Source organism: Lutjanus erythropterus, chromosome 3 (assembly GCF_056507025.1).
Source record: "Lutjanus erythropterus isolate fLutEry1 chromosome 3, fLutEry1.hap2, whole genome shotgun sequence".
NCBI classification, from domain to species: Eukaryota; Metazoa; Chordata; class Actinopteri; order Lutjaniformes; family Lutjanidae; genus Lutjanus; species Lutjanus erythropterus.
This window is the reverse complement of record NC_139319.1, coordinates 2,843,077-2,867,534: the sequence shown is the minus strand read 5'-3', so window position 1 is coordinate 2,867,534 and position 24,458 is coordinate 2,843,077. Positions and strand designations below refer to the sequence as shown.

The window sequence follows — 24,458 nt, the reverse complement described above, 5'->3', positions numbered from 1 at the left end:
GTAGCCTCAACCTTTTAACTCACGGCCCCTTAAAATTAAGAAATGTCCACTTTTAATGTCTCAGTTTAGGGTTTAGTGTGGACATTAGTTTGAGGAGTTTAGCCGGAGTGATTTTCCTTCCCAGATACTTCATTTTAATGAATTCTTGAGTCCTAAAAACATCTTTGAGAAAGGGGGTGAAGCTTTTTTCTGTTTCTTTTTAGTCATCAGTGCCTTTTTTGTGCTTTTTGAGGTCCTGACCTCATGTTGGGAACTCCTGCAGTAGCTTGATGATCAAAGCTTGAGGGTTGCTGAGAAAACATGAAAGAAGAAGAGGGAGATGAGACGTGTTGTATGAATTTCAGGAGGGGCTCGAGTCCGTCTTCACACGATTGAGCTCCTGTGTGTAATCGAGTGTGTTCGTGTGTTTCGTGTCTCTCAGGACTGAGTCTGGAGCAGGTGGACATCCTGTGGCACTGCCTGGTGGAGGACGCCGAGTGCTACGACGATGCCCTGCACTGGTTCCTCAATCAGGTCCGCAGCAAGGACCAGCACGCAATGGGCATGGAGACCTACAAACATCTGTTCCTGGAGAAGGTAGAGACGGTTTTGTTTTTGTTCATATGACATGTCGCCGAGGGCATCAGTGAGTGCGTTTAGACGCACACAAACATCCTGGTTATGATGCTTTGGAGGATTTTGGAGTTTTCTTGTTATGTGCTGTGCATGTAAACACCACATCCTGGTTCCAGAAACCTGGATCTGTTACACGGAGTGCTCTGATTTTGTTGGTAACACTTTAATTTTAAGGGTCCCATAATTTCAAGCTAAATTCATGGTAATTACTAAGCAACATATTTGTAATTTATCTGAATTTACTCACAAATTACCCCCAGATATCATGGTTAGCATGTCGTTTTTATGATTTCTGATTGATTGATGTCTCAAGTAGGCAGTAATTACCATTTCATATATTTGAACTTTCACACTCAGCGCCTCACAAACTCAAGATTTTTGTGAGAAAGACTTAAATTCAGAGTTGATAAAGCTTGTTTGGATGAATGTCAGACCAAACAGGAAACTATATGATGACTTACCACCTCTAGAAGCTAATAAAACATTATAAATAGAAATTGAATAAAGATTTCCCGACTTCATGACCCATTTCTTTCCATGAACATGTTTAAAAACTGATTTTTTGGCAAGTAATCTCTCCATCCATTTTCTAAGCCCTTAATATTTGGCAGTCTGGGCCGTTTCCCAGCATGTATTTAGGGATAATTTAGAGCATTTTCAGAACAACCACTGTGGTTTTTTTTTAAAGAAACAAAGACCAGCGAGAGCCTACCTAGTCACCTGTTGTAAAATCTACTTCAGATCAGCAAATTCATCCCACGATCGTGTCAGGTGACAACGAGAGACAGAAAAATGACTCAGCTTACAGCAGAATATATTCAGCAGTTTGTTTCATTGGATGTTTTAAGCTCAGCTGGAGTGGAAACACTTTACTGAGCTCTGAGCAGCAGCTGTGTGTTGATGTTGATTTGTTTGTGTGTGTGTGTGTTAATGTGATGGTGTGTGTGTGTCTCCAGATGCCTCAGCTGAAACCAGAGACGATCAGCATGACGGGCCTCAATCTCTTTCAACACCTCTGTAACCTCGCCCGCCTCGCCACCAGCGCGCTGGACAACGCCTCCAGCTGTGAGGTAAAAAAAATAAAATAAAACTCCTCTGAACATCTGAGTCATTCCTTCTTATTCAAAACAATATTTGAAAAACAAATAAACAGTCACACAACACAATGCATTAAGGAAAAATAGGAGAGATTTTTCAGAATCAAAGAGGAACTGTGTAAATTCCAGTGGAAATGCACAAACTCTTGTGTGTCGGGAGTTTGGGTGGATGTGTTTTATTCATCTGATTATTACACAAAGCAGAAAGCACGTTTTGCTGGAGGGGGAAGCCAAATGTGGGAGAAAGTGTGGGTCTCAGGAGGCTGGCCACTGGCACATATTCTGCGAGTGCCCGGTGATAAGACCTTTCTAGGCAGAGATGCATAAAGCATAAAAAGCATACTTGATCCAGACCCGCTGCTGCAATTTTCTACTATATTTTTGATTTTCAGACAAAGAGTCCTGATGAATATATGTTTGGCATTTTGATATTGGCTTGTAAAAAAAAAAAAGAAGTTTGTTACTTTCTGAACCCTGAACATCTGAGTGGATGGATGTAGTAAATGACATTTATATTAGGGAAAAGATAACTTTTTCTCTCTTTCTTAAGAAAAAAGTGTTAATTAATTAAATATTGTCAAATGTCAAATGTAAAATATGTATGTTGTTTATTTTCTTCTCTTTCCTGTATAATTTGACCAGCAGATCTTTAATAACTGTTTATTTCTGTGAAAGAAATGTTTCTCTCAACACAGTATGTAGACATTCTGGAGATTTTTTGAGAGCTATGCTGATGTAATACTTCTTCTTAGTTAAATCAGAGTAGAAAGTTCTCACGGACCTGTGTGTGTTTGTGTGTGTGTGTGTGTTTGTGTCCAGCTGTGTGGGATGGACCAGCTGTGGGGTATCGCACTAAGAGCTCAATCTGCTGATATCAGCCGCGCTGCAATCCAGTACATCAACTCCTACTACATCAACGGTTCGTTCACCTCCGTCGTTTATATTCAGGAAGCACATTTTACAGAAATATATTGACATTCATATTCAGTTTTATACAAACTCACCATCTGGTTTTTATATTTTGAACATGGATTTCTTGCTTGTTTTCACTTTTCAACAGGAAACTATTTGATGTTGAAGTTAAATAAGATTATGATCATGTGACTCATCTTTTTAAATGTTTGTTTTTCTTCTTGAATCACGTCTGTGTGCGTGTCGTGTTGTTTGTATGTTATGTCCAGCTGGGAAGACGGGCCTGGAGAAGGAGCAGGAGTTTATCAGGAAGTGTATGGAGAGTCTGCTGATGGCTTCGGCCAACCTGGAGAAGGACGCCCACTCCAGCCTGACCAGCATCGAGAGGGGGCTGCTCATGCTCAAAACACACCTGGAGGCCTTTCGACGCAGGTACGAACAAACTCGGAGGCAAAGTAAATATCTACAACATTAATGTGAGATGCCGAGTACATTAAAACACGTCTCATCTCTCTCTGTCAGGTTTGCGTACCACCTGCGGCAGTGGCAGATCGAGGGGACGGGGATCAGCAGCCACCTGAAGGCTCTGAGCGACAAACAGTCTCTGCCGCTCAGGATCGTCTGTCAGCCCGCCGGCCTTCCTGACAAGGTGATACATTCACATTTAACACAACAAAACCACCTATCTGCACCGTGTACAACTGCACCTGACTTGTAGCTCTGACACTGACTACATTTACACGCACACTAATTTTCCACTATTACTCTAAATATGACGATATTCAGAATTTTATATGGATCAAGTAAACAACATGTTCTTTTTGGATATTTCTCGTTAAACCCATTCCAAGTGTGAAATTTTCTGATTAAGACGTCTAATATGCTGATATTATTCATCTCAGTTTGTCACACACAGCCTCTTACCTGTTGACGTTCAGCTCTGCTTCTGTAAACGAACCAGTTGTCAACAGTTTGCAAGGCTGAGGTAGAGAAGCGTGCACAAAAGAAAAGCCCACATTTCTGATCGGAAGCAGAAACACACCTACTTTTAAACAATATGTTATATAAGTCATTACGCTTAATGTAAACAGGAATATTAGTGGGATATTCATTTTAATTAGCCATGTAAACAGCTTGGTAAGAATATTGTCTTTTTTGGGAATGAAGGATGATCAGAATATTTTGTGGAGATAAATGTACTCTCTTAAACATTTTAGTGGATTACACAAAGCTGCACATTTGCACACCAACTGGAAAACAGTGAGAAGAGAAACAGAATTTTTAAAACAAAATATGACAGATCTTACATGAGATGTCAGAATTATATATTGTGTTCAAATCATGAGGATCATGAACATAATAAGCTGGAAAAATAGTCATCGTCTGTGTTTGTCTGAGAATATTTTATTGTTAGAAATTAAAGCTTCCAATTATGAAATTCTATCATTGATGTGCATTTAAAGTCCTGATAATTATTGCAATTATTCTGAAGTTTAAAAAAGTTAAAAAAGAAATGTGAGTCTGTGAAAACTTATTTTTTCACTAAATGTAGAATTTTCAAATGTTTTGTAAAGAGTGGCAGCTTGAAGGTAGACAACAATATTCTAGCTTTGATTCTTAATTGAATATTCAGTCTGTCACTCCAAGTTTTCTTGTAAATTCTGATCTAAATATATAGATTTGACCTTACTGTGTGTTTTTGCAGATGACGATTGAGATGTACCCCAGCGACCAGGTCGCAGACCTGCGAGCTGAGGTGACGCACTGGTACGAGAACCTGCAGAAGGAGCAGATGAACCAGCAGGCTCAGCTGCAGGAGTTCGGCCAGAGCGGCCGGCAGCCGGGAGATTTCCCAGGTCGGCTCCCGCAGTTCCTTCTCTTGTCATTGTTTACTTACAAACAAACAACAAACATAGCACAGTTGTCACACTGTCGGGAGGTTCCCTTGGTTTGATGCTGTTTTAAAAGTGTGCCTTGTGTCCTGCAGGTGGTTTGATGGGACCAGTCAGGATGATCTCCTCTGGCCACGAGCTGACCACAGACTACGACGAGAAGACTCTGCATGAGCTGGGCTTCAAAGACATGCAGGTGACTGCATTTTTCTTCTTTTTGTTTGTTAGTATGTAAAACACGATCAACAAGAAGAAAGAGCACAGTTATGTTAGACACTCATCTAAACACAAGATGTTTCGTATTTAAGTGTTCCTTTTTGTCAGTCCAAAAGTCTGCAGACTTCTTCTGGTTGTACAACATGGTTGAATTCTCATGTTTGTCTGTTTGATCCCAGATGGTGTTTGTGTCTCTGGGAGCTCCGCGGAGGGAGAGGAAGGGGGAGGGCATCCAGCTGCCGGCCTCCTGTCTGCCTCCTCCACAGAAGGAGCACATCCCGATGCTGCTGCTCCTCCAGGAGCCGCACCTCACCACGCTGTTCGACCTGCTGGAGATGCTGGCCTGCTTCAAACCGCCCAGCCCCAACACCGAGAAGGTCCACGAAAACCCTGAGGTAGGTGTTTTTACCCTGACACGTCACACGAGAAGGAGTCATGTATTCAGAGCAGCTTATAATAATGACTGAAGATTATACGAGCGTAGAAATGCAATAAAAGGATGACATGTTTGCGTCCCTGCAGAGTGCACGGTGTGAGGAGCTTCACCTCCATGCAGAGAATCTGTCTCGTCGAGTTTGGGAGCTGCTGATGCTGCTTCCTACATGTCCCAAGATGCTGCAGGCTTTCCAGAGCATCTCCGATGACACGGTCAGTCACCAAACAACTGTTATAGAAGAATGCTACAGGGTTAATGGTTTTTTTTTTGTTTACACAGTCAGGCAGTCTGTCAGAAATCTACTTGCCTAAAGTCAGTTTCTACTTGACCCATGCAAATTGTTTTATTTATTAGTGTTTATCAAAAAATAGCAAAGACTAAAATTAATTGTCATGTTTAATCTAAGGTTGCAGTGTCTATAAAATTTAAAAATGTCAATCCAGTTTTCGTTTTGACAGTTTAGAATCCAAAGATGTTCAGTTTATTATAATAATAAATTAAGAAAGTGGGAAATCTCCAAATTTGAGAGGCTGAAATCAGCATTTTCTGACATTTTTGCATGAAAGTTTACTTCTAAACGATTAATCAATTATCAAGATGCAATGCAGTCACAAATTAAACTTGTTTGGTGTTTTTCTGTCACACACTGAATATCTGAACTTGTTTTTCTGTGTATCTGTGTGTAGAATGGGGAGGGTCTGTGCTGGAAGGAGCTGCTGAGGATTAAAAGTCCCCACAAGCTGCTGTACGCTCTGGAGATCATCGAGGCTCTGGGCAAACCGAACCGTCGCATCCACAGAGAGTCCACTGTGAGAGAAACTTTATTTTAAAAAAAAAAAAAAAAAATATTGTCCACATACAGTATACAGTGCCTGGTTTGGTAATTTGTTCTGGAGTTTTCTCTACGTTTTGATTCCACCGGGCTGCATCACGTTCTGGCTGCGATGTGGCTCCTGGAGCTGGTCGCCACCATTATTGACAAGGATTGTGAGTCCATCAGAAGTGTCCCAGAAGTGTCTGCCCTGCATCATTTAAAATACGCACAGTGTCTTTTTCTGTTGGAATATGCGTCAAGCTGCACTGACTAGATCAAGCTGGGCTGATTCTGTCAGTTTTCAAAATAAAATACCATGTGCAGACACTTGATCTTAAAAACAGACAAAAATTAAACCATTTAACTCTCTATCTTTCTCACCCATGTTATGAGAAATGACCAAACAAAATCAGCAGGCAGGCAAAATACAATACACCTGTGAGGCTGCTGGTGCATTAATCCATGTGGAGGCCTGAAAAACGATGTCATAGAGCCGTGCCCGGTGGAATTGTTATTAGGAATTATCTGTACAATGTGAAGACAGGATACACAGTAAAGACAAAGATTAACATCTGGTTTTGATGATAAATGTTGGTAATCTGATCGTTCTGTCACTTTAACATACAAACGTACTAATAATGTTGGGAGTGTTTTCTCAGACTCATATATATACGTGTTTGTGTGTTTCCAGGGCAGCTACAGTGATCTGTATCCAGACTCTGACGACTCCAGTGAGGATCAGATAGAAAACAGCAAGAACACCTGGAGCTGCAAGGTACGACACGACACATCACATCGTATGTGACAGGAAAACAACATACATGTGTTGTTTAGACAACGAGAAACTCTTAATATCTTTTAATATTTCATAGCTAGATAAGTCCTTCATTGATCCCTTACTCTCCCTACAAACAAAAATCCACAGTTATCGGTGTGTTTATGTATGATATTAGAAAAATAAAAACACAAGTAATAGTAAATTCTTGGGCAACATGCATTTACATAAATGCATTTCTAGTTCTGTGTTTTATTACTTATTTGTGTTTCTATTACTTACTTACTTTTATTTTTTAAATCAGCGTGTTCCTGCCAAAGTTTTTCATGTGATTGTACTTGTAGAACTGGTGTGACACCAAACCTCTTCAGTCTTGGTTCAGTCTTGTTCTTTCTCTCTTCAGTTTGTTTCATCTGGAGGTCTGCAGCTTCTCCTGGAGATCTTCAACTCAGGCATCCTGGAGCCCAAAGACCAGGAGTCCTGGACTGTGGTGAGAGACTAGATCCTTTTGAGTGAAATTTTCATTTTCTGTGTGTGAATTGATTTGTTTCTTAATAAAGATGCATGTTGAAAAGTCACAGCATCGTCATGTGTGTGTTTTTTTTTCCTTGTCTTCTGCAGTGGCTGCTGGACTGTCTGGCCTGCCTGCTGAAGTTGATCTGCCAGTTCGCGGTGGACCCCGCAGACCTGGACCTGGCCTACCACGACGTCTTCTCCTGGTCCGGCCTCGCCGACAGCCAACGCAAGCGGGCGTGGCCGGGCAAATCCCGCAAGTCCACCGTAGAGCACGGGAAAGGCCTGCACATCCCTCGGCTGACGGAGGTAAATGTTCCACCGGCTGGAATAAACAAAGCAGCAGTGATTCTCTTCAACATCAGTCTGTTACTTGATAATCTGTCTGTTGGTTTTCAGGTGTTCCTCAGTCTCGTTCAGGGCACCAACCTCATCCAGCGTTTGATCAACGTGGCCTACACCTATGACAACCTCGCACACAGGTGACAAAATCCAGGAGTCCAAAAAATTATTCTTGTAGTATTTAAAATATGTCAGTTATAATTTACACATTGTCTCTTTGTTCAACAGAGTTCTTAAGGCTCAGTCCGACCACAGGTCTCGTCACGAAGGTGAGAATTTAAAAATGATATTCATCAACATTTCACATTCATGATGTGTATTTTCACATGATCAGTGATACAGTTCTCTCGGCATCTTTTACCCTGAAGCAAATCCTGCCTCAGAAATCAATAAGAACAGCAAATTCGACCTGATGCATTCAAAGAAAACAATCTTAAGTTATTTTGTTAGGTGGTGACATGACTGTGATTCTGTTTTTTTTTCCCTGAAGTGACTCACTACTCCATGTGGCTGCTGGTGAGCTGGGCTCACTGCTCCTCCACCGTCAAGTCCAGTCTGGCCGACAGCGACCACCTCCATGACTGGCTGAAGAAACTCACCCTGCTGGTGCCTGAGGTGAGCCGGTCCGAACACCCACAGGTCCTCAGAAGTAGCCAAGTTAAAAAAAAAAAACAGTAACGAAATCCGCCCACCAGCACCTTTATAGCTAATTGACGAGTTATAGCTGATTTGTTTAATTAAGCCAGTTGTGATTATCTCTTGTTAACCACTTCAACTCTGACATTAATGTCTTTCTGTCAGTTTTAAAACTGGAGTGAGGGGAAGGGTGCCAAATAACACTCCAAATTTAGACTAAATTTTTGGCGAGGGAAAAGCTGGCATTGCAGTTTTCAAAGGGGTCCTTTGACCTTCTCTCGTCAAGATATCTGAATGAAAATTGGTTCTTTGGATACCCAAGAGCTGCAGGTTTGTGCGAAGTCCATGCCTTTTTTTGTATGCAATATAAATGTGTTATTTTCGCCTTGGAATTGCATAAATTGATGAACCAACACATATTTATATCAGAGTACGTTAGTGACCTCTAGGATAATTGCAGCCTCGTGAAACTTCACAACCACTAAGTAGAGATGTGGAGCATTCAGAAAATGGATGAATTCCTCATGTATTTTGGCAAAAAGGAGGTCTCTGAGCGATCTGCAGAAGAGACATGTTCACCATGCGATCAACAAAAAATGCAGTTTTTACAGAAATCAAAGGTTTTTGATATTAAATTACAGCATGGATTTTTCTATGATGTTCCTCAAGGTCTTGGTGTCTTAATGTGTATTTTAGAGGTATTTTTGACTTTTGAATTCTCCAGTGGTCAAAAATTGTTACATTTTACACCAAATCTGTGTAATGAAAGGTATCATTGTTAAAACTGCTGCAGCAATATATGGGACATGAGAGAACATCATGAGAAATGACCGTTGTATACTTTAGTCATAATGTTTTAAGCCCTTATACACTCTAAATTTTGAAAATTCATCTAAAGAAAACAACAGAGTGAAGTCTGAGCTCAGGTATAGCTGTGCCTTCATGTGATGTTAACCTGGTATGAACACCACAGAAGAAGAGTGCAGGTAAAGTTCAGGTAAAGTTAAAACGCTTGAAAGTGAAATCCCTGCTCTGGAAACCGAAAATAACAAACAGTGGCTCGACTTCACAGCTGTGGTTCAGAGCTAAGAAATCAATTTTGGATGTTTACTTAACGTTTTCATCAGCTTGTTGTCTGACGTGTTGTTGTTGTTGTTGTTGTTGTTGTTGTTGTTGTTTTCAGCCGGCTGTGAGACATGAGGCGTGTAACGGCCTCTACAAGCTCTCTCTCTCTGGTTTGGAGGGAGGAGAGTCCATCAACAGGTCCTTCCTGCTGCTCGCCGCCTCCACGCTCCTCAAGTTCCTGCCCGACGCACAGGCCCTCAAACCACTGAGGGTGAGACTCACACACTCACAAACACACACACTCTCAAGCTGAACACACACACACACACAGAAGAAACTCACCTGCAAGCTACACTCTGTGTCAGAAGTCCTCAGGGTCGATGATCTGACTCAATTTGAGCTTTGCTACAGTGACACCAGTTTGTTTCCGTCAGGCATTTTTTCCTCTGGTGGGATTAATGCAGGAGAGACTGGGACACACTCTGAATACCATCAAAGACACCCTGTGGAGTTTTCTTGTAACAAAAACAGAACTTATGTTTACATTCAGTGTTAGTCACCAAAAACTCATTGTGTGAATCCTGGAGGACAAACAAATGCGTTGAATGCTTTTCCTTCCTCATAAAACATTTGCAGACATTTAAAATCTTAAGCCCTGAGCTCTCATGGACTTAGCTGACATCACCTGGTAGCGTTTGACTGCGAGAGGCTGCAAGGGCCCAAAATGATATAAATAGGAATAGGACGGGACATTGCAACTTATCACGTTACCTTGACAATGCCAAAGCATGTTCCTTAAATTTGTGGGTTTGGGAGTTTTTAATTTTTCTAGGGGGGTTCTTAACTACTGATGTCCCTGTCGATTGACCAGTAATTTAAATTTGGAGTAGTCTACTTGTTAGGAAACACTTTTGGGCAGTAAACAGTGTCATATTGGTTTGCAGAGCGTGTTTATGGTTTGTAATTCTTGCACCAACATCCTGCTGGTCTCACAAGGTTAAGTCCACATGCCTGTACTGACTGTGGTTATGCATTGCTCTGGTCGAGTTGTTTAATTTTCTAGATCAAAAAACTGCCAAACTGTGTTGTTTTAACAAGATTTTATCTTTGTCCCGCTTCCGTCTTGCTGGTTTATATCCACTGCAGCCCTGCCTCATGGTGGCTGGCTGGTTAATGTCACAGACTAAAGTATTTCTTGTGCCGATTAGTGAGGATAGCAAAGTTAAATCAACTACATGATTTATCTTGCACATCCTATTGTTCATGGCCAAGATGCTTAAAGGGATAGTTCACTCCGAAATGAATATTCAATCATTATCTTCTCACTCTCATGCTGACTGAACATCAGGTTTAGTTTTTCAGTCCACGAAACACTGCTGGAGTTTGACAGGAAAACAGTGCTGCAGAATCTCTCAAACAATGGAAGTGAATGTTGACCAATTTTCAAACTAAACAAAACAACATAAAATGCCTCCATACTGCTTGTCTGGTGTAATCCAGTCTCCTAAAGCCCCGACATGCCAAGTTGACTTGAAACACATCCTTAACACCATGTTTTTAGTCTTAGTGAGTAGATAATGACTGAATTTAAATTTTTGGGTGAACTATCCTTTTAAGGGACGGGCTGCCTGATTTGAACATCCTCCAAGCTCTTGCCTTACAGTATGAACCAGAAAAAAGTGTAAAAGAATTTGTCAAAACAGCATGTTGTAGTTGCTTTGTTCCCTTTTTTTTAATGTTTCCCCTTTTTAACCCTGTGTTTAACATCACATCATTAGGAACTATGGGTTTCTTCCCCGAGGCAGACTCAGAAAATGTGCATTAGGGCTCAAAAAGTCTGTGAAAGAGCCGTCATGCACTTGACGATTCAACAGTGGGACAGCCTGAAGCCCTTGCAGATTTACCGGGAGCACACCTCAGAGTCCATGAGTGTGGACTGAGTGAGCCCCGTATTGTTTGCAAGCTAGTAAACACTGATGCAGTCGTCTTCTTCTTCCTGTCTTTGTTGACATGTTAACTGCCTCTGTAGATCTCTATTGGTATAATCTGAAACCATTGGCAGGGCTGTAAAGTTATCTCACTTCAAATTAAAATTTCAGCAAGTCAGTATCTCACCAGACGCTCCTCTTCAGGAAGCACACAATGAACGAACAAAATGTTCCATCTTTTATCAAAATTAGCAGATGTTAACAATTTAACATCGTTGTATGACGATGCTACTGAGTGCAGAACGTCTGTTTGTTGCAGTTAACGAGAGAGTTTGGTTGTACTGTGTTTATCTGCAGGTGGAGGACTATGAGGAGGAGCCTCTGTTGAGGACGGGCTGTAAAGAATACTTCTGGCTGCTCTGTAAACTCATCGACAACATCCACGTTAAAGACGCCAGCCAGGTGGGAACCTCACACCACAGCTCTGATGAGCACATTGATCTGCAGCCACTTGATAGATTCAGTTGGCAGTGTTGTTGTGATGTTTTATTGAACTGTTGCTAGTGTTGGTCTGTTTGAACTCACAGAAGGTCTCTCCCTCTCTGTCGCTGGCCGGCTCGATGCAGACCACCCTGCTGGACCTGGACGCTCTCGCCCGGCACCTCGCCGACTGTATCAGGAGGTCAGACACAGACACACAAATACTGAATACAGGGAGTTTTATACACAGAGGATTGTTACTGGGTTGATATTTGGGTGCATCGATCGCCTGCAGGTGTTGCTTCTGAGGAACCTTGTTTATTGTTAACACACAATCAGTTGATCATATCCTGAAATGCAGCTGTGTCACTAAAAAGACGTTCTTGTCAATAAAGTGGTTAAGATGATCTGGCTTGTTAGATAATTTTGCTCAGCTGTTGGAGTATTTGGAATCTGTCTCATAGGTATGCTTTGAAAAATTACCGATATCAATATCGGTACCCTTAAAGTGGTAGAGACGCCGTTAGAGGACTTTGATACCCATCATATATGAACGGGATGATTCCTAATGGAATTCTTGAAGCATATTATGCATTTATTTTTATCACACCCCACAGGCGTGTAATATGTAACTTTCGAAGGTTTTGGTGACATCTCGGCACGCTGCACTGCTAACTTCATCACACTCGACTTCACTACACCACAGCTGCAGCAGTAGTGGACCAATCCCACGTTGCATTATATCAGAGACCGCTAGCCATGATTGACTGCATCTAAAACCATACAGTCAGGCTTTTTTTTCTAGATTTGGATACTGACTTTTGATAGCACTAAATACTGGGTTATTTCAAGTACTGATTCCCATCCCTCCTGTCTGATTGTCTAACAGTGTTTCTCGACTTTCCTGTGTTGATGCTCCAATGAATTAACAGCTTAAGTCGCCTCTAAACAAGACTTCCCTGCTGTCTTTGACATAGAGGATGCAGAGGACTGTAAAGTTGTGGTTACCAGCTTGAAACTGTTTCCCTTTGAAATTTTTGCTCATTAAACAAAATCACAAAGAACTGGAAACTGTGGGCAACTTTTCTCCACCAACAAACTCTGTGAGAAACAAACTGACCTCTGCTGAACTGTAAACATGTGGTTCAGTGTGGACACCAACCCTTCATGACCTCAGTGCTCTTTTGTCCTGCAGCCGTGAGATCCTGGACCAGCAGGACGGGACGATCGAGGACGACGGGCTGACCGGCCTCCTGCGTCTCGCCACCAGTGTCCTCAAACACAAACCCCCGTTCAAGTTCTCCCGCGAGGGTCAGGAGTTCCTGCGGGACGTCCACAACCTCCTCTTCCTCCTGCCCAGCCTGGCGGACCGCGCTCAGCCCAAATGCAAGTCCCACGCTGCCCGGGCCGCCGCCTACGACCTCCTGGTGGAGACGGTGAAGGGCTCAGTGGAGAACTACCGGCTGCTCCATAACTGGGTCATGTCACAGCACATGCAGAGTAAGTGCACTGGCTTCTTTAGCACTACTAGTACAAAAAAACAAAATGGGTAAATTAAATGTTTTCAATATTTTTTCACCCAGTTAAACTTTTTTAGGTCTGAAAACTTTTGTAACACCAGTTATTTGAAACAGATGTGTCTTTGCTATTGATCACTTCTGTTAAATACAGAAAATGTATTTTGTATTTTAGAGCCAGAGGTCATTTTGCCTCATACCAAAGGACTTTTAAAGCTGCATGATTTGATTTTTGGTTATCAGGTGGCATAAAACATCAAAACAAGCTGACAGGCACATGGCACCATAACACCTGCTCATAGAACATTTACTATTTACACAAACACTGACAGAAAGCACGATTGCGATTTATTTGTAGTTTTGTTTCTGGCCACTTGATTATTTAAGTAGGAAACTTGTCTGCAAGCTACACTCTGTGTCAGAAGTCCTCTGGGACGATGATCTGATTCAATTTGAGCTTTGCTACAGTGAGTCCAGTCTGTTTCTGTGAGACATTGTTCCCTGGTGGGTTTAATGCTGGAGAGACTGGGACAACCTACACAGTAAATGAACTATACAGTAAACATGTTTTAAAGCTACAACAACGAGCTGCTGCAGAGTTTGTGATGTCATTACTGCAATGAGCCTCCTTCACTTTACAGAGTTATATCAGAAATATTGATTAATGTAGGTTTAACAGGAGATTTTCTTTAAATACCACAAAGGAAAAGTGCCACCAGGTACACCAGGGAAGTCATGGTCTGTCCAAAAAAACAGCAGACATTAAAAACTTGCCTCTGTTGTTCTTCCTGCAGCCTCTCACGCCCCGTACAAGTGGGACTATTGGCCTCACGACGATGTTCGGGCCGAGTGCCGCTTCGTGGGTCTGACGAACCTCGGAGCGACCTGTTACCTGGCCTCCACCATCCAGCAGCTCTACATGATCCCTGAGGCCCGCCAGGCCGTCTTCACTGCCAAGGTCAGTACCTGCAAGACGAACTGAGGGCAGAATGCAGCAGGAAAGCATCATTCAAAATTAAAACAGAGTGTAGAGCCTCATCCTGTGTGTGTCTGTGTGTGCGCAGTACGCAGAGGACATCAAACACAAGACCACACTGTTGGAGCTGCAGAAGATGTTCACGTATCTCATGGTGAGTTTTACATTTCTAACTCCAGCTGTCCTTTTCATCCTCCTCTACTTTGGAGTTTGACCTCATACAGAACAAACGTAGAACAGTAGGTATTTTCATCATCTTGTAGACTTGTGAAAGAACAACTTGATGTCAAACTTTTTTAAATTAAAACATCAGTACTTTAATATCAGAGTTTGTACATCAGATTCATGCAGCTTTTGTCCAGGTGTGCAAACTGTTGCCCAAGATTCAGGAGCAGGTTTGTTTTTGAGAAAAAAGCCCTGTTTCCATCAGAAAAGGTTGATGGCAAAAGCAAAGTCACAGAAAAGCGCTCACTTGAATTGGTTTTTGCTTTTTCTCTTAAAAAAACCAAAAAACAAACAAAAAAAAGGGCACTTAATGGTAGATGGATTCACTTTTTCTGACTAAGTTCTGAAGTAGCAAGTCGGAAATAGAGTCCATTCTACTAAGACACAGTGAGATCGAGGAAAGCCAGAAAAAAAAAAAGAAAACCTGGTGGATCAAAGCACAACACAGAAGAGTGCAGTCCGGTATAATTAGGTCCACTTCACACCTACACCTCTGCCTCCTAATGTTACCAAGAAAGGTATTATTGGACAGAATATACAAAATTTCTTCAAGATATAGACATGAAACTGCATCATTTAGCCGTTTTTAAAGCAGGGAGGAGAGACAGGTTTCCACACCTTTTTGCTATGACCATACCAAACATGAGGGCTTGTAATTTACATTTTCTTTTGCCAATTTACTCGAAATTCTGTTAAAATTTGTGATCTGTTTGAATGCAAACACAGCTAGAGACCAGTTGTGTGGCAGTTTGGGGGGAGGGGGAAGCAAAGACAGAAAAGGGCCTGCACTTGTACATGGAAGAAAAAAATGAGATGTTGGCATCAGAATCACCGTTTTTATTTTGGATCTGGCCTTAAAGTAGCACATAATACACATAAAATATAGTTTCTGTGCTGTCAGTTGAATTTAAAAAAGTTTTTTTTAAACCTTTATAGTTTGAGACAGACACTCTGCAGACAGTTTGATGACGATGCTGTGAGTTGGAATAAACACAAACTGTTGCATCATCTAAACTTGACTTTTTTCTTCCTCCTCTGTCTGTCTCTGTCTGTCTCTGTCTGTCTCTGTCTGTCTCTGTCTGTCTCTGTCCGTCTGCTGCTCCGTCTGCTCAGGAGAGTGAGAGGAAAGCGTACAACCCCCGGCCGTTCTGTAAAACCTACACGATGGACAAACAGCCTCTGAACACCGGGGAGCAGAAGGACATGACTGAGTTCTTCACAGACCTCATCACCAAGATAGAGGAGATGTCCCAGGAGCTGGTAAACACACACACACACACACACACACACACACACACACACACACACACACACACACACACACACAGCTTCACACAACTCAGACTAATAAAAACTCGTCTCTCATAGACAGAAACTTGTTGCTCTGTTTGTTCAGGTTAAATTTTATTTCTGTCCAGCCAGTTTGCACAGTGTCTCTGGAAAAGTTTTGCACAAATTGGAAAAGTTTTATTTTACAACTCAAAAAAATTAGCAAAGAAATTATATTGAATTCTAGAATTTTAAGAACTGTTGATTTGGAATGGTCATTTTTTTTTATTCATAACCTCTCTGAATTCAACACTTCAACAAATTTCCTGACATGTAGATTAAAGTTAAAAGAATAGAAGCAAATAAGACATACACACACAAGGAACATTACGAGAAGCAGCAGGTGACAGCCAGCAGAAATGAGATTTAGTTTACAGATTTAACAGCATTCATAATAGTTGAACATGTTGACAAGTCAAAGTTTGCATAAAAACAAGAATCGAGCATATAAATTAACATTTTTGTCTGTTCTCACAGAAAAACACAGTAAAGACTCTGTTTGGAGGCGTCATCACCAACAATGTGGTTTCTCTGGTGAGTTTGAGGAGACTCATTTGATTTAAAATCAAGAATATTGATCTTCTTCATGTTTATTTTTTTTCTCAAATATTCTGAGGATCATAAAAATGCTTCAAGTAGAAATGTGGAATTGTGTTCTGAATCCTGCTTTGTTTTGCCTTTTACTTTTTATATATAGAAAGTCATCTTTGTGCTGTTTTATTTATGCTTACAAGTATTTCTGACACGATTTGATGATTTGTAATGAACCCAAATTCTAGTTATTTGATAATAAAGAATAATTGTCTCTGCTCTCAAGTTGAATTTAGGGTATAAAGGCTAATCTTAAGACTTGATCGTGCACTATACATGAAATACTTCATATCTTAAGAATGCATTTTCCAGATGTCATGCTGAGGTTAAAGTAGTGTAATTGTAAATATAAAGTTGACTTTGTGGTGAGTTTTAAATGTCAGTTCTTCACAGTTTGAGTGACACTTTGTTCCGTCTGTCCTGCAGGACTGTGACCACGTCAGTCAGACTGCAGAGGAGTTTTACACGGTCAGATGTCAAGTGGCAGATATGAAGAACATCTACGTGAGTACAACACATCAGTGTCAGACAGTGGTGGGATTTAACTAAGTACATTTACTCAAGTACTGTACTTAAGTCTGAGATACTTGCACTTGAGTATTTCTGTTATATGCAGCTATATACTTCTACTCCACTACATCTCGAAGACAGATATTACTTGTACTTGGCAATTCTTAAATAACAAGTTGAATGATAATGTTCCTTTAATCTACAAATATCAGATATAGTAGTAAAGCACTGTCAGGGAATGTTGTACTACACTGAGTACTTTTCATCCTTAAAGATCATTATGCGGATAATAGTTGAATACTTACATTTAAATAAGGTTTGAATGTTCAACTTTTACTTGTAGTGGAGTATTATCACAGTGTAGTATTAAAATTTAATTGGTAATTCTGGCCTTTTTAAACGTGGTCCCTATTTTTACATATTTTGGGGTCTAAGTAACTACAAAAAATTTCGGGATTGGTCCACTGGATCGTCCCTGATGCCAGCTGTGAAATGGACAGCAACATAGTTCTTGGAGACGATGCTCAGATTGTTATTCTAAGTGTGACAAAATTATGGAAAGGATCCCTGCAGAAGCTTTTATTTGGCTCTATTTAAAGCCACCAGGCACGTTAATCCTTTCCATAACGTTAACAGACACTCAAAATAACAATCTGAGCCCATCAGTGGCAAAAACAAGAACTTTTAGTGGACGTACTTTGACAGGTCAATTACCAAATGCAAAACTTTTTATATCTATTAGTCATTTCTACCTCCAAATATATAAAAATATGATCCAGGTTTAAATATACGTACCAAACTTACCCTTTAAGTTAAAGATGTGAATACTTCTTCCACCACTGGTTTCAGCTCTTAAAAATGTCATTAACTGTTTGTTTCTGCTGTTGTCGTCTTCAGGAATCTCTGGATGAGGTGACCATTAAAGACACTCTGGAGGGCGACAACATGTACACCTGCTCCCAGTGTGGAAAGAAAGTCCGTGCAGAGAAAAGGTCGGGGAAAGAAATCTAAATACGATGATCTTTGTAAAGAGAATATTTAAGCCCGTGTCCGTCACACTGTTTGACTCCACCCTTCGTCTCTCGTCCCACAGGGCGTGTTTCAAAAAGCTGCCACGGATCCTGAGTTTCAACACCATGAGGTACACCTTCAACATGGTGACGATGATGAAGGAGAAGGTCAACACCCACTTCTCCTTCCCGCTGCGGCTCGACATGACGCCCTACACCGAGGACTTCCTCATGGGCAAAGGAGAACGCAAAGAGGGTTCGTCCAAAACATCCTTCTACTGAAAAGCCTGTGTTCTGGTTGCATCATGAAGGAAAACACTGTGGAACATTTTCAGTAAATTTCTGGTGTGGATACATTTTGAATTCTTTGTGGTGTTTGTCGCGTGCTGCTGCAGGTTTTCGGGAAGAGGGGGAGGCAAAGGTCACGGAGAGCTACGAGTACGACCTCATCGGCGTCACCGTTCACACGGGCACAGCAGACGGCGGCCATTACTACAGCTTCATTAGAGAAATCGTCAACCCACATGCCTATAAGAACAACAAATGGTTAGTTTAAAGTGCTTTATCACCCAGAAATCAGTGAGGGTGACACTTTACTTTTACAACTTTAGATTCATGCTGCTCAAACACACAGTTGGATTTAAAAAAAAAAACAAACCTCATGCATCTCCTGCAGGTACCTGTTCAACGACGCGGAGGTGAAGCCCTTTGATTCAGCCCAGCTGGCCTCTGAGTGCTTCGGTGGAGAAATGACTGTAAGAGCTGCAGCCAAATAAAACATTTATTCATCCGTCACTTTGGATTCCACTGACATTCGTTTTATCTTTCAGACGAAAACCTACGACTCCGTCACAGACAAGTTCATGGATTTCTCTTTTGAGAAGGTGAAGATGATTTCCAGGCTGTTTTTTTTTATTATTTCTCTTCATTCATTCTGTTTTTCATTTCCCACATACAGTGCAGAGGTGTAATATTGAAGTATTGATTGAACTTGCAGACACACAGTGCCTACATGCTCTTCTATAAGAGAGTGGAGCTGGAGGAGGAGAACGCGAAGGACTTTAGTTTCGACGTCTCTCCTGATCTGCTGGAGGTACTGTGGGTCTACTCTGTTCAGTTTATATTATGTTAATATTTATGTTCAAATCTTAACTTTACATGTCTTTGTCTCTTTCAGTGGATCTGGCACGACAACATGCAGTTTCTCCAGGATAAAAATATATTTGAACACACTTACTTTGGGTGGGCATCAAATCTTATCATTATTATTTTAACAGGATGAAGTGATGAGCTGTATTCAGTCTTTAATATCACCTCTCACCTTTCACAAGTACTTACATTTGTTCTGTTTTTTTCAGTTTCATGTGGCAGCTCTGCAGCAGCATCCCCAGCACTCTACCAGACCCTAAAGCCGTCTCCCTCATGACTGCCAAGGTGAGAAATATTACAGGTTCAAGCATTTTTACCTTGACTCTCAGTTATACTTTAAAATAGGGTCGAGGGGAAACTAATTTAATTTTAATTTGACAATTAAACATGATTATAGGAACTTATAAAAACAAATGATGCTTCTCCATCACTTCAGAATATCTCCTCATGACTTGAGATTTGAAATTCAGTTTACAAAAATTATTTGACAACAATTTTGATCATCTGTAAATCATTTTTTAATTTTGCTTTTCTCTGTTTTGTCTCATTGTAAACTGAATATGTTGGAGTTTTGGACTGTCGCTTGGACAAAATCAACTACAATATGATTTTGTTTTTTTTAAATGTCTGACATTTTAAAGTCTAGATTGATTAAAATAATTGTTGACACTATCTGAAGAGTCGCGCATAAGACTGACATGACAGCACCCTTAATGAATGTTTATGACTTTAAAAAAAATGACGTAATTCACAGAATGACACTTCATGACGTCTCAAACAAGGTCGATTTTCCTGTCATCATGTCATTAACGTGCCATAGCAGGCTGGAACTATTTAAATTGTGGGGGGACGTCTGAAAATAAGGACAGGCACAATGAGCAGTTGTCTTTGTGGTGTTTTAATAAGTACAGTCACACACAAAGTGTGATAGCAGGCTGATAGCGAGTCAAGAATGCGCAGTCATTTTATAGGGCGAAGAGAAAAAGGAGGCGGAGTCAGGATGTGTGTGTGTGCACTGAAGGTAAAAGTTGTCCACCTGCTGAGGGAGGACAGACCTCATCAGTCCCACAGTGGAAAAGCAGCTGTGTGACGGAAAATAGTTTATTCCTTATCAAACAATCCTCAGACAAGAAACAATCCTGTGAGAAAAACTCCCTCATTCCAGGCCACCTTAATGTGTTAACATGGAGTTACATTAAACTGTCACACGTGGTCGGTTTTGTTTGATGAGAACTTCCTGATGAAACAGCTGTTTGATTCAGCGTGTTTAAATTCCTTTTTCATTTTCCTGTAGACCGAGATGACATATTTATTTGATTTTGTCCAAACAGCAGTACAGTAACATAAAATGTGACGGATATTTTTTAATTTCTGATATTTTATAGTCCAAATTAATTGATTCAGAAAGTAATCAGTAGCTTAATTGATAATGAAAATAATTGATTTCAGCCCATGATAGAATTGAAAGCACATATTTCTGCCCACCTTACTGATCCATGTCAAAATAAACTCCTTTCTTAAAGTGCTTTTGTGAATTTCTCTTGAAATTCCTGAATACCACAGCCGAAGTTTACTTGGAGGACATAAAAGTTCATTTCTTTGCTGTAAATTTTCTTTTTTTTTCTGCAGCTCAGCACCTCGTTTGTCCTCGAGACTTTTATTCACTCTAAGGAGAAGGTAAAGCACTTTACTTCACTTTAATGTGCGACATTTCATGTCGGACTGCTGGACCGTGTCTGTCCAGTGGAGACAAACTGACTGATGTTTGTCCTTCCCTGTCTTCTTCCCTCCAGCCCACCATGCTGCAGTGGATTGAACTCCTGACCAAACAGTTCAACAACAGCCAGGCTGCCTGCGAGGTTTGATCACACATTTAACAATGATGTTGCCTCAGTGTTGCAGGTTTTTGTTGTTTTGGAAAACGAACTGTACAGTGTTTCTGTCGGATGCAGTAAAGAAACTCTTTGTGTTTTTGTTTCAGTGGTTTTTGGATCGGATGGCTGATGATAACTGGTGGCCGATGCAGATCCTCATAAAGTGCCCCAATCAGATTGTCAGACAAGTGAGATGTTTATCTGATATAAATTTTATTTTAATTTAATGTTTCCTGTGTTTCATGTTTCTATTTTTCGCTCCTCTATGCAAACTTGATTTTACCTGCAAGTTGTAGTGTGATTAAAGTGAAAAGTTGATGTTGTCTCATGTCAAAAACACTCACTTCTGCCTTCCAGATGTTCCAGAGGTTGTGTATTCACGTCATCCAGAGGCTCCGTCCGGTTCACGCTCACCTCTACCTGCAGCCCGGCATGGAGGACGGGTATGTCAAACCTGATTGGTCGGATTTTTAGTTCAGTGTTTTACTTTCGTTTTTGTTCTTAATCCTGAGAAAAATACACAGCTATGTTTTTCATTCTGCATGCCACCGTTTTTATTTTACTTTACTGATTTCAGACTCCCTTCTCCAGGCCAAAGAAGTATATTTTAAACTTTTATCATGTCGAGCACCAAAAATAACACAAAAAAATTCAATAATGTAAAGTCAGTTGAATTGTGCCATTAGAGGTGTGCAGCACAAACAGACGGTGTTGTGTCTGTGAAATCAGATGGCGACAGAGATCCAAGCAGGAGCCGTGTGTCACTCAGTGTCTCTGTCAGTCTGGACTCTGAGAAAGATCTGTGGCTCCACATCACAGACACAGACACGCAGTACAGACAGAGTAAAGAGAAAACACATTCAGTGCAGCAGTTTATAGTTAAAATGTGTCAGGCTGGATTAACAGACAAACAAAAACCACTAAACAAAACATTAAAAACGTATTTCACTTTTCTCTTTCCTTTGTTTTCAGCTCTGACGACATGGACGGTCCGGTGGAGGACATCGGCAGCCGGTCCTGTGTCACCCGCTTCGTTAAGACCCTCCTGTCCATCATGGAGCACGGCGTCAAGCCCCACAGCAAACACCTGACGGAGTACTTCGCCTTCCTCTACGAGTTCGCCAAGATGGGAGAGGAGGAGGTCAGTCCGAGCTTCTGCTCCTAATTTAAGTCTGAAAAGTGTTTGTCCGCTCAGTTTTAACAGACACCTGAATTTAATACAATAAGAAAAGCGAGTGATTATTATCACAAGTTAAGTTTTTAATAGGTTATATTCATGCTTTTAGATATGAAGCACACATAAGTATATTTCCTTTATTTCTTTTTTTGTTTCTTTTAATTTGAAAATATGATTAAATTCTTTCTAATGGGATTTTTTTAATCAGTTATTGTTAAACCTTAATTAATCAAGTCTTTTTTGTGTCTCCAGAGTCAGTTCTTATTGTCACTACAAGCCATTTCCATCATGGTGCATTTTTACATGGGAACCAAAGGGCCTGAAAATGTAAGTTTGCTCACTGATTATTTTATTTATGTTTCACAGCTCGCTGTATTTATTTACTACGATGTTTGTATTGAGATCTGACTGGTACCAGTTTCTTTCTTCTTCTTAAATGTGATACTTGAGCCTGTAGTCCTCTGACAGATTAATGATTTAGGTAAGATGATTATAAGAAGGAACAGATGATGATGATGAGTGTCCTTCCTCAGCCTCAGGTTGAGGTGCTGTCAGAGGAGGAAGGAGAAGAGGAGGACGAGGAGGAAGACATCTTGTCCCTGGCGGAGGAGAAGTATCGTCCTGCCGCTCTGGAGAAGATGATCGCCCTCATCGCGCTGCTGGTGGAGCAGTCTCGCTCCGAGAGGTTCGAGTACAGGACATCGATTTGCTGGGATAAATATTTTTCTCTTTACTTGCAGCAGTTTAAAGATTTAAACACTCTTTGTTTCTCTTTCTGTCCTCCAGACATCTGACTCTGTCCCAGAGCGACATGGCGGCACTGACCGGAGGGAAAGGCTTCCCCTTCCTCTTCCAGCACATCAGAGACGGCATCAACATCAGACAGACCTGCAACCTCATCTTCAGCCTCTGTCGCTATAACAACCGCCTGGCTGAGCATGTAAGTTTATCACATGTTGTGCAGACGGGCCTTTTTCAAATATCAAACTATGAACTATGAAATGGATGTAACATGATCCTTTTGTACTCCTTTTTTGTAATCCTTTTTTTAAAAAAAACTTTGATTCTAATCAAGGAAAATTTTTAGGGAAAGCTTTCACCTTAAAAAAGAAATTCTCTTCTGAAAAGTAACATATTTTTACCCAATATTTTTTTATATTTACAGCTGTGATATATGTTTCTTCTGACTGCAGAATTTTTTTCTGAACTTTCAGCAGTGTTTGAATGTAGAAAATGTTTTGTCAATTTAAAACACGAGCTTTAAATGTCAGAGTTTAAAGTCAAGTCCTTGGTATGTAGCAGGGTGGTCTTCTCTCAGGGACATTCAACAGAGAGAAGTTCATCAGAGAAGAAGGAGTTGGATTGTAATTTTAAGAAAACATTTATAGATTTTGCTGCTCTGGCTTCTAGCTTTTGGAATTTGCACTGAGACAAACAGCAGTTAAAATGTTTTTTCTAATGTTTAATGTATAACTGTCCTCTTGACAGATCGTGTCGATGCTCTTCACCTCCATCGCTAAGCTGACGCCTGAGGTAAGCTTTAGGGGAATGTGTGCACCAAAGAGTTTTTTAATCCACATGAACGCACCCAGCTGGAGACGCTTGACAGTGCATTGAACTAATAGTTAATTTATGTGATGAAAGAACTTAATTTTAGAAGGAGGAGTGTATTATCAACAAATACTGAATATAAAAATGATGGCACAAGGAAGAGTACCTGCTCTGGATGAAGGGAAGGCTGAAGCTCGTAGGGAGAGACGACGGACCCGTCAGTCTGTGTGTCTGTGTGAGATTTTGTGGGCGAGTACCATGGTTTGGTTCAAGAGCTGAAGTTAGAGGAGTACTTTAAGACCAGGACGCAGTTTGTGATATTTGTCCTCCTCATCCAGACACAAGTGCCTCGTGCTGCTGGTGTTTGTAGCAGAGTGTAAATTTAAAAAAAAACCCCGCTGCGCTTTGTTCATGAAGAACTGAAAACACAACAAACAAGCAGCTTTACCTCATGTAATTTTAAGCTCATTCTCAGTTATTACTGAGGGAGTCATAGATATGATCATTTAAAATATAAGACATAAGTAGCAGTTCTCTGTTTCGTCTTCCTCCATCAGGCTGCCAATCCGTTCTTCAAGCTGCTGACGATGTTGATGGAGTTTGCAGGAGGACCACCGGGGATGCCCTCCTTCGCCTCCTACATCCTCCAGAGGATCTGGGAGGTAAAATTAATCAGCACAGAAATCTAACTTACTGTTTTTCATTTTTTTATGTCTGTTATTTAAAATCAAGAATGAAACTATTAATATTTTTCAGTGTTTTTTCCCTTTAATCATTGAAGCCCAGATCATCTGTTTTGCTTTAGCATTTTTGTATTTTATCAGGGAC

The 24,458-nt window shown here is 40.8% G+C and overlaps 1 protein-coding gene across 3 annotated transcripts in view; it reads left to right on the top strand.

Moving 5' to 3' along the window:
- The window catches only part of usp34 (ubiquitin specific peptidase 34), a 76,787-nt gene that overhangs the window by 41,459 nt on the left and 10,870 nt on the right, over nucleotides 1–24,458 (top strand). Inside the window, exons 21-63 of one of the 3 annotated variants that reach the window (XM_084714667.1) lie at nucleotides 422–576; nucleotides 1,572–1,685; nucleotides 2,532–2,631; nucleotides 2,894–3,056; nucleotides 3,147–3,273; nucleotides 4,330–4,480; nucleotides 4,612–4,712; nucleotides 4,912–5,127; nucleotides 5,255–5,380; nucleotides 5,855–5,977; nucleotides 6,674–6,757; nucleotides 7,161–7,247; nucleotides 7,379–7,579; nucleotides 7,670–7,752; nucleotides 7,841–7,881; nucleotides 8,103–8,227; nucleotides 9,432–9,584; nucleotides 11,599–11,703; nucleotides 11,868–11,923; nucleotides 12,917–13,221; nucleotides 14,033–14,196; nucleotides 14,303–14,368; nucleotides 15,553–15,699; nucleotides 16,246–16,302; nucleotides 16,786–16,863; nucleotides 17,767–17,861; nucleotides 17,963–18,135; nucleotides 18,275–18,425; nucleotides 18,556–18,634; nucleotides 18,710–18,763; nucleotides 18,877–18,972; nucleotides 19,057–19,121; nucleotides 19,238–19,313; nucleotides 20,658–20,705; nucleotides 20,822–20,887; nucleotides 21,010–21,090; nucleotides 21,260–21,345; nucleotides 21,875–22,043; nucleotides 22,332–22,406; nucleotides 22,613–22,764; nucleotides 22,866–23,019; nucleotides 23,568–23,612; nucleotides 24,188–24,292. In XM_084714667.1, the coding sequence (XP_084570793.1) occupies nucleotides 422–576; nucleotides 1,572–1,685; nucleotides 2,532–2,631; nucleotides 2,894–3,056; nucleotides 3,147–3,273; nucleotides 4,330–4,480; nucleotides 4,612–4,712; nucleotides 4,912–5,127; nucleotides 5,255–5,380; nucleotides 5,855–5,977; nucleotides 6,674–6,757; nucleotides 7,161–7,247; nucleotides 7,379–7,579; nucleotides 7,670–7,752; nucleotides 7,841–7,881; nucleotides 8,103–8,227; nucleotides 9,432–9,584; nucleotides 11,599–11,703; nucleotides 11,868–11,923; nucleotides 12,917–13,221; nucleotides 14,033–14,196; nucleotides 14,303–14,368; nucleotides 15,553–15,699; nucleotides 16,246–16,302; nucleotides 16,786–16,863; nucleotides 17,767–17,861; nucleotides 17,963–18,135; nucleotides 18,275–18,425; nucleotides 18,556–18,634; nucleotides 18,710–18,763; nucleotides 18,877–18,972; nucleotides 19,057–19,121; nucleotides 19,238–19,313; nucleotides 20,658–20,705; nucleotides 20,822–20,887; nucleotides 21,010–21,090; nucleotides 21,260–21,345; nucleotides 21,875–22,043; nucleotides 22,332–22,406; nucleotides 22,613–22,764; nucleotides 22,866–23,019; nucleotides 23,568–23,612; nucleotides 24,188–24,292 (4,898 nt within the window). Of the gene's footprint in view, nucleotides 1–421; nucleotides 577–1,571; nucleotides 1,686–2,531; nucleotides 2,632–2,893; nucleotides 3,057–3,146; nucleotides 3,274–4,329; nucleotides 4,481–4,611; nucleotides 4,713–4,911; nucleotides 5,128–5,254; nucleotides 5,381–5,854; nucleotides 5,978–6,673; nucleotides 6,758–7,160; nucleotides 7,248–7,378; nucleotides 7,580–7,669; nucleotides 7,753–7,840; nucleotides 7,882–8,102; nucleotides 8,228–9,431; nucleotides 9,585–11,598; nucleotides 11,704–11,828; nucleotides 11,924–12,916; nucleotides 13,222–14,032; nucleotides 14,197–14,302; nucleotides 14,369–15,552; nucleotides 15,700–16,245; nucleotides 16,303–16,785; nucleotides 16,864–17,766; nucleotides 17,862–17,962; nucleotides 18,136–18,274; nucleotides 18,426–18,555; nucleotides 18,635–18,709; nucleotides 18,764–18,876; nucleotides 18,973–19,056; nucleotides 19,122–19,237; nucleotides 19,314–20,657; nucleotides 20,706–20,821; nucleotides 20,888–21,009; nucleotides 21,091–21,259; nucleotides 21,346–21,874; nucleotides 22,044–22,331; nucleotides 22,407–22,612; nucleotides 22,765–22,865; nucleotides 23,020–23,567; nucleotides 23,613–24,187; nucleotides 24,293–24,458 lie in introns of all 3 variants that reach the window. The other 2 variants (XM_084714666.1, XM_084714665.1) reach the window with 2 other exon arrangements.